This window comes from Drosophila nasuta, chromosome X (assembly GCF_023558535.2).
Source record: "Drosophila nasuta strain 15112-1781.00 chromosome X, ASM2355853v1, whole genome shotgun sequence".
Lineage (NCBI taxonomy): Eukaryota > Metazoa > Arthropoda > Insecta > Diptera > Drosophilidae > Drosophila > Drosophila nasuta.
The window spans coordinates 20140510-20149592 of record NC_083459.1 but is presented as its reverse complement, the minus strand read 5'-3'; the positions used below and the strand labels follow the sequence as shown (position 1 = coordinate 20149592).

Genomic DNA, 9083 nt, shown 5'->3' with positions numbered 1-9083 from the left:
GTCAAAGACAGTGACAGTGGTAAGAGACGCATAGTCAAAAGGGGGGAGTTTGAGAGGGGAAGGTGGGAGGTGGGAGAGGGGGCACTCGATGCGATGTGACAAACAACTTTCATCGCTGGCAATTTATAAGCATGACTCGGTGAACTCGACAAACCAGAAGATCGGAAGCTGTTTTGCTGCCAACTCGAGGGATCGGTGGAGGGAGTGAGAGAGGGAGGGAGGGGTAGGGGGAGGTGTGGTGAATGGGGAGAAACTGCCACATCATCGCATCAAAGGCAATGTCAAAATGTGAATCAAGCTAATTTGTTGCAATGAAGCTTACAGAATGAGCCAGCAAATGAGGCAAAAGAGCAAACGGAATTGAATTTGACAGCTATTTATGATGTAGACGATCGACAGATCGACAGATCGACATATCGACAGTTGGACAGGTTTTTTGACGGCGATCTGTAACGTGGGCTGGCGGTGCCTCCGGGGCAGAGAAAAGTGTGGGAAATGCGTTTTCTACGAAATATCCGGAATACAACTGACAAAAAAGAAGAGAGAAAACAACGTCAGACAATGCGGCATTGTGTTAAGGACGTTTGCCGGTTGCGTCGTCGTCGTCGTCGTCGTCTCCTCCCGGCAAGTGTGTCAACCTGTCTGTCTGGCTTTTTTTCTTTCAATTTTTCGGTTTGTATACCTGGCCAAGTTAGGAGAGACACTTCCTCCCTTTGAACTGATTTCCCAAACCCAAACCCGAATCTCTTAACCATTCTGGATTCCCAATTTCACATTCTCGGTCTGTTACAATTTTAATGCGTATCCGTCTTCATCTCAAACGGCATAATAAAGCGAGTCCACACACACACATACACAGCGTTGAATGCATGCGTGGCTCTATAGAAATATGTGTATGTGTGTGTGAAAACTAAAGAGCGACTAATGAATTTTCATAGCGAATTCCTGCGGGAATTCCAATGGCTTTCAGCGCCGGTGTTGCTGCTGACGCATCTAGAGGCGCACCATGGAAGCCACAAAATGTTCAAGAAGACAAACTGACTGACTGACTGACAGATATGTTAGATATAGACACAGGGCAGGTCCAGCCCATAGAGCCACCCAAGCGAAGACCACTCGACGCTCGAACAAAAGGAAACACAAACCGCAGCGCATGGCAAACAGCGGGTGAGGGGGTTGGAGGGGCTGGCGTGGCGGGAGGCAAAAGCTATTCAACCAAATGTTGTATAAATGTAATTCAATACTTTTTTCAATCTTGTTGCTGCTTCTCGCTGTTGTTTCTCTCTTCTTCTTGTTGTTCTTGTTGTTGTTGCTGCTGCTGCTGCTTCTTCTTCTTCTTGTTCTATGGCAGTAAGTAAGCTCGCCCGCCCACTAAGTAGAATGGGGTGGGGCAGAGGTTGGGCGGCAAAATGTTGCTAACACACATTGGTACAACAAATTGGAAACACATTTTACCCTCCAATTACTTAAATACAATACTCACTGCGATTCCAAAGGCAACAACAATATGACAAGGGCGACAACCGTGCTAGAGGGGGTGAGTTAGAGAGAGAGAGAGAGAGAGAGAGGGAGATTGGGGAGTGGAAAGTCTTAACTGTGAACAGCGACTTGGTCATTTACAGTGTGGCAACAAAATTAATGTCAAAATGTTTAAGCATATTGATTTAATTTTCCAAATTAACAAATTTACTCAAATATTGTTTGCAATTAAAATTAACATTTTAATGTAGTTGATTAACATCCCAATTATTTATAATTATATTTTTGGTGTATTTTGCAATGCATTTATTTTTCTTCATCTTAGTAAAAACAAAATGGCGGCTGCTCATCGCATTCGCTCAATGTCCATTCGCAGCGGATCGAAGCACATCGATCGCAATCGAAACTATCGATAGGCGCCCGCACGCAACTTATCGCTCACGCAAGCTGGCGCGTGCTTGTCAGTCTGTCTGTCAGTCATGTCGTGCACGCTTCACGCCAACAGGTTTCTAATTTCACTCTCTGTCTCTCTCTAGCTCACTCTTTAGCGCGCCCTCAATTTGCTTTGGTTTGCGTGTCATCAAAAGGATGAATGAATAAATAAATGAATGGTTAGTGTCTGTGGCTGTGTGTGTGTGCCCAAATAGCAAAAACCCGCTCTCCTGAGAATTTTCATGTTTTTGTACGCGCTAATAGATTTTCTATTACCTCCTCATTCACATCCTGACCCTCAACCCACCACCCTCCGTCTCCACCCCCCTCCGCGTTCACATGCATGAACGAATTTTCATTTTACGCGAACTGCGCTGCTGCAGCGCAGCTCGGGCAACGAAATCCCAGCGGAACGCAACGCAAAAATTATTATTATTATTATCATCATCATTATTATTAAAGGAGTCGACATACAAAATGCGTATAATATGCCACATGCCAAGCAAAGGCCACAGACTATCATCGATTACGGAGTGGAGTGGGTGAGGGTGAGGACTAGGGCGAGGGGGTGTGTCGTCCACCCCCTTTACTTCGTGGTAAACCGCAGCAGCAGAAACTGCGCTGCTTTTGCTTGTTACACATGTCAATATTAGATTTAAGATTTGGGCGAAAGTTAAATGGGTTACGAGCAACCAGGGGGTTGGGGAAGGAGGCAGCATACACTTGTGCATCGGTTGCAATTTCCAACTACAAATTTGAGGTTAGCGTTTGCCTCCCTCGGCTATGATTGCTTATCGCAACAAATTGTAATTAAATGAATGAAAATCAGCAGCGCCCTCTACGGGCTGAAGGCAACTGCAGCTCAGTTGCCATATCAACCAGTGTGGCCAATAATATAACAGGGGGTTGGGGGCGATGTGTCTTAAGACACAAACAATTGTTTGTTGTTGTCGCAAGTGAGTTAGAGGAGATGATTGAAAAGGACACCTTAAAATGTTGTTAGTTGTAGTAGCAACAATATAAAATCCATAATGAAATAATTGTAAATAATTTTGCAAATGTGTGTTTAAGATTAATTAAATAAATTATTAAAACTAAAACCAAATATTAATATTGTTAGTTGCATATTTAAATACAAGTGCAGTACATTTTGGTGAATATGACAGCTGGCGCCATCTATGCAACGACCGCACAACGCAGCGCAATATCAGCTTTGCGTTGCCAACCATGCGAAAACAAAACACATAACAAAACTATCGATGGCGTACTGCACGCTTATCGATTGATTGGGCACAAAATGCAACACTGCAAAAACATCTGTGTATTGTTTGCTGTTGGCGCGCTTTTTACAGATATTGTTGTGCGTGTGTGTGGAAAAGATCAACGAAAAGTGGGAAAAACAACGCTGTACAATTTACATAAATAAACAAGTGAGAAAATTTCAACGTAACGTGTTAAGATGCCTGCCGGCATTGTGATTAAAACGCCAAATTCTGGACGTGCTAAGAATCCAAATGGCAGCAATAACAACAACAACAACAAAGATAAAGATCACAGCGGCAGCAGCGGCAAAAAATTTGTCCAAACTCGCCTGCCCTTTAAACTTATCACCCCCGTGGCGGCAGCAGCATCAAGTGGAGCAACTGCAGCAACATCATCGTCAACAACTGCCGCAAGCAGCGTTGATCTAATCGAGGATGCTGTTGTTGTGGAGCGAGAGCCGCGCAAGCGCAAATTGTCCTACGGCGTGGCCAAAGATGCATCTACAGCTGCGGCCGGTGAGGAGGATGAGGATGAGGCGGAGGCCTTGTCCAACAGCAAAGAGAATCAGCTGACGACGACGACGACGACGACGATCAGTAAAAAGGCCAAGACACAGGACAGTGCTGAGGATGGCGATTGCATTGAGCTGATCGACGATGATGACGACGCTGACGAAGAGGAAGAGGTGCCGGAGGTAAAGGTGAAGACAAAGGCGAAGGCGGAAGTGAAGCAGCAGCCCAAAGTCAAGGCAAAGGCCAAGCAGGAGACGGCGCCAACGACGCCGCCGGTGCAAATCAAGTTGCCATTGCACAACAAACGCGCCAAGCGACGCAAGTCGCTGAAGAAGACGGAGACGGCAACGGCGAAGCAGGAGGAGACGCAAGCGCAAGTGGCGCCACCTGTGCTGGAAGTGGAACGCAGCGATAGCAGCGACGATATCGAAGCCATAGCCGAGCAACTGAATCCGCAAAAGCGCGCCAAAGTGTTGGTCGAGTCCAAAATGGATGTGGACACGGATGAAACGCTGGCCGAGAGCGACAGCGAGCCCAAGGCAGCCAAGGAAGCAGATAAGGAACCTAAAGAACCGGCTGAAGTTGTCGGCGTTACTGAGTTGTCCAGCACAGATGTGGAACCGGAGCCGGAGCCGGACACTGAGCAGAAGACGAGCGATGATAAAAACGTTGCTGTGCCCGCCGAGAAGTCATCGACATCGACGTCGTCGCAACCATTGACGGCCAAGCAGCTGAAGCTGCAGGAGCAGCGACGCAAGGCGCGCGAGGAGAAGGAACGCAAGCTGCAGGAGGAGCGCAACCAGAAGCAGCAGGAGAAGGAGCAACGCGAACAGCAGCGCAAAGCGGAACGCGAACAAAAGGAGGAGCAGCGACGCAAGGAACGCGAAGACAAGGAGCAGGTGCGTCGGCAGGAGCGCGAAGAGAAGGAACGCAAACGTCAGGCGGAGGTGGATAAGAAGGATGAGGAGAAGCGCAAACGGAACGAGGCCAAGGAGGAGGTGCAGCGCAAAAAGGACGAAGAACGACGTCGCAAGGAGCTAGAGAAGGAGGAAGCCGAACTGAAGAAGAAACGCGCCGCCGCCTCGTTCACCAAGTTCTTTGTGCCCAAGCAGCCGCCGCGTCAATCCACCGGCAGCATTGGTGGCGGCCATCCAATGGATCACGATCAGAATAGCTGCGACAGCAATGGACACGCCAATGGCCAGAGTCAGACGCTCGCCTTTCGTCCGTTTCAGATCAAGGATGACATGATTCTGGCGCCCGTCATACGCGCCTCGATCGCCAAGGATTCGCGTCGTCAGCTGGATCGTCTCTTTCGCGATGAAGATGAGTACGACGAGGACGAGGATGAGGACATGGAGGATCTGAATGAGAGCATGGGTCGCGTGAAGCGTCCCACGCGTGCCCAACTCTACGTTGCTGAACTGACCCAGGGCAGACACAAACCGCTGTGCAGCAAACGCGATGTGCGACTTCAGCGACGCTCCAAGGACGACGAGGACGAGGACGATGTCCAGATAGTTGGTGAGTACTTTACATATATGCTAAGAATTCACTTGCAACTTGCTGAAATTACAGCATTTAGTCTGTTATAACCAACTATATTTTACACCTCTGAAAGTTGCAGCTATCTGCAATGTGCAATTAAAGTAAAATGCGCCATTAAAGTAAAATGCGCCATTAAAGTAAAATGCAGATAAGTCCACAAGCATCTCACAAAATGTGTTCTTAATTGAAAATTTAAAATTTTAAATGAAAACTATTTCCAGATCAATTTTTTATTTCAATTTATCTTCAAAGTGCATTTAAGTGCAGTTGCAGCTATAAAAATTCAACAATCAAAAATGATTTTATAGGTTTCAATGATTAATTTTGAAGCAGTAAAATCAGTATTTAAATTTGCTTTAACGGTGGCAGTAAAATGCAGCATTAATCGTTAATAGTCAACTATATTTTACACCTCTAAAAGTTGCAGCTATCTGCAATGTGCAATTAAAGTTAGATGCATATAAGTGCACAAGCATCTCACAAAATGTGTTCTTAATTGAAAATTTAAATGTTGAATGAAAACTATTTCCAGATCAATTTTTTATTTCAATTTATCTTCAAAGTACATTTAACTGCAGTTGAAGCTATAAAAATTCAACAATCAAAAATGATTTTATAGGTTTCAATGATTCAATGAAACACTAAAATCAGTATTTAAATTTGCTTTAACGGTGGCAGTAAAATGCAGCATTAAATCGTTAATAGTCAACTATATTTTACACCACAAAAAGTTGCAGTTATCTGCATTGTGCAATTAAAGTTATTTGCAGATAAGTGCACAAGCATCCCTAATACAAAAAGTGCTGTTAACTGTAAAGTTCAATTTAAAATCAAAACTATTTATTTCAACTTATCTTTAAAGTGCATTTAAATGCAGTGGAAATTATGATAATTCTATTGTACCTTCAATCCAATGTGATTTTTATAAGTTTTCTGCAACGAAAATTATAAATTTTGAAAATTAATCATAATTTTTGTGTATTATTACATTGTTCAAAAGGAATGACTGTTATTCCTTCTATTCTATTTAAGAGTCACTTTTATTTGCATTTTCACTTATTTTTATTATTTTTTTTTTGTGATGAATGCAATTCTTTATTTCAATGAAATGTGCCAAAGGGAACAAGGTCTTCAGGCTCCATGCTTAAAGATTATTACACAAAAATGGGGCTTAAGTATAGAAGATAAGAAAAAAGCCGTTAAGTGAGGTTTACTTGGTTACTAACTGCTATAATATACCGAAGGCAATATTTGGAATATCGATATTATACTAGGAATTAAGTCCCGATTGCAGTAAGCGTTTTTTTGTCATACAAAAGCATTTTTAAATAGTTTCTACATTTCTTATTCAAAGTTATAACATCCTTTTACCCTATGGGTAGTGGGTATTACAACAAGACATAGAAAACATAGAAGACATAGAAAAACGCCGTTAAGTGAGGTTTACTTGGTTACTAACTGCTATAATATACCGAAGGCAATATTTGGAATATCGATATTATACTAGGAATTAAGTCCCGATTGCAGTAAGCGTTTTTTGTCATGCAAAAGTATTCTTAAATAGTTTCTACATTTCTTATTTAAAGTTATAACATAATATAATAGCTAACTATTGAGTCAAGTGAAAATCATCGAAATCTCTATGCAATGCATTTTGTAATGAGCCAAAAGCATTTTTAAATAGTTTCTTCATTTCTTATTAAAAGCTATAACATCTTTCTACCCTATGGGTACCCACGACCCAACATAATATAATAGCTAACTATTAAGCCAAGTGAAAGGTATCGAAATCTGTATGCAAAGCGTTTTCTAATGAGCCAAATTAATGCGAATTTTAATCCACAGATGAACTGGCCAATGCGGGCACACCGATTGTCCAGGAACGGGCCAAGCAGGTGCCCTGGGTGCGTGCTAAGTACTTGCACTTTGCGGATAACCGTCGTCCGCCCTTCTACGGCACTTGGCGCAAGCGGAGTCAAGTGATCAACGCGCGTCGTCCTCTGGGGCAGGATAAGGTAAGAGAAGCAAACAGAGAGAGAGAGAGAGATGATTATAATTGTGTATACTTTGCAGGCATACTTTGATTATGAAGTGGACTCCGATTGCGAGTGGGAGGAGGAGGAGCCGGGTGAATCGCTCAGCGCAAGCGAAGATGAAAAGGAACGCGAGTCGGAGGAAGAATCAGAGGAGGAATACAACGAATGGTTTGTGCCCCATGGCCATCTCAGCGACGAGGAGCTGCAAAACGACGACGAACTCGAGGATGGCAACACACGCGAAGCCCAAAAGGCGAAGCTCCAGGTGCTGCAGCAGGAGTTCGCACAGGAGATGAAGAAACAGACTAAAAAGATCAAACCCCGATTGCTGGGACCCGTTTGGCTCGACGAGAATGGCAACAAATCGGAACTCTTCCCAGCCGTCTTTGCACAGACAATCGATATGTACGGCTGCTGGCAGCTGGAGCCGTTGACACTGGAACCTCCGCCCGAGGTGGCGGGCGAAGAGGAGCCACTCGAAGCAGCGAAGGTACCGAAGCAGGTGCTTCAGATGGACGATCGATTGCTGCAGCAGTTGGTGCGTCTCATACATGGCAATAGCAATAGCAAGGTCTTCCTCATCGCCGAGTATCTGGAGTATTTGAAGACGCAGATCACACAAGAGTCGATGACGTTGCCGCCAAAGACGTTGTTGCGCGAGAAATTCGATGAGTTGGCCGCCTGGAAATCCGTGGTGGTGGATCCCAACGGGGAGTCGGCAAAGAAATCAAAAAAACCGCGCAAACGTTTGAGCTGGGTGGTCAGCGAAGAGATATTGCAGAAATACGAACTGTCCGATCTCCCGATAATGAATCAATGGAGCTACAAGCTGACACCGAAGGTGGGCAAGGCGGACACATCGCTGCAGGAGCCAGCGGCAGCAGCAGCTGGTGATGAGCAGCAAACGGATCTCAGCAAGCAGCAAACGAAACGTGGCGAATCGTTGCCAAGCACACCGACAACCGCAAAGCCAACAGTAACCACATCGCCATCGACAGCAACAACTGCAACAGCAGCAGGTGCAACTGCAACGACAGCAGCCTCGGGGAGCAACAAGAAACGCGCCACGCTGCTGATGTCTGTGGGTCGTGATCAGCAGTTTCATACGCCCACAAAGAATGCGCTCATCAGTCAATATCTGCGCAAGCAAAACGGCTCAGAATCCAAGACAGCGAAGCCATCAAAGCCAGCGCCGTCCGTCGAGTCAAACGATGATGTTGTGCTGCTTTCCGATTGAGGCAGCTTATCTTACTTTTATTCATATACATATATTTGTCGCACTCTTTAATTACGTAGTCTGTAAGTTCGCGTAGCCGTAGTGTTCACTGTACTAGCCGTGTACGTTCCACATCAATTTTGTAATTCGTCAGCGATGAGCGACAATCCCCGAAAATAACGTACATGGATTGTCCGAAATTGTCGTCCGTCAGCTCTTGGCACTAATCTACGAGTAGTATATGCATTTTTTTTTTCAAACTCGATAATTCTGTATGTATTTCCATAACAACAAATAAATTTTGTTTATTATTTATAATCATATATGCAAAACGAATTTATTTAATGTTTCTATTTCATGGTCATTACTATATCGAAACACAGTTAATTTTGTTTATTATTTATAATCATATATGCAAAACGAATTTATTTAATGTTTCTATTTCATGGTCATTACTATATCGAAACACAGTTATAAAGCATCAAGACATCCAAAAAATATGATGCTATCTGGACTATCGATGTAGTGCAAGGATCGCAAGGATCCTCTCTATCGATTGGCATCCAAAAATTGGCGTGATCTGAGAAATAAATTCTT

At 44.2% G+C, this 9083-nt stretch overlaps 1 protein-coding gene across 1 annotated transcript; it reads left to right on the top strand.

The window, feature by feature from the left end:
• Window positions 1-3253: 3253 nt before the first annotated feature.
• On the top strand, window positions 3254-8822 carry LOC132795837 (chromatin assembly factor 1 subunit A). The gene is made up of 3 exons (XM_060806745.1): window positions 3254-5210; window positions 7080-7249; window positions 7308-8822. Exons 1-3 carry the CDS (start codon window positions 3371-3373, stop codon window positions 8505-8507), a joined length of 3210 nt encoding a protein of 1069 aa, XP_060662728.1. The 5' UTR covers window positions 3254-3370; the 3' UTR covers window positions 8508-8822.
• The last annotated feature ends 261 nt before the right edge of the window (window positions 8823-9083 follow it).

Bases quoted from the DNA above. Each gene is read 5' to 3' on its own strand.
- LOC132795837 (XM_060806745.1), top strand. From the start codon at position 3,371: ATGCCTGCCGGCATTGTGATTAAAACGCCAAATTCTGGACGTGCTAAG. The intron at 5,211-7,079 runs GTGAGTACTTTA...TTTAATCCACAG, and splicing joins GGACGATGTCCAGATAGTTG to ATGAACTGGCCAATGCGGGC. The intron at 7,250-7,307 runs GTAAGAGAAGCA...TATACTTTGCAG, and splicing joins GTCCTCTGGGGCAGGATAAG to GCATACTTTGATTATGAAGT.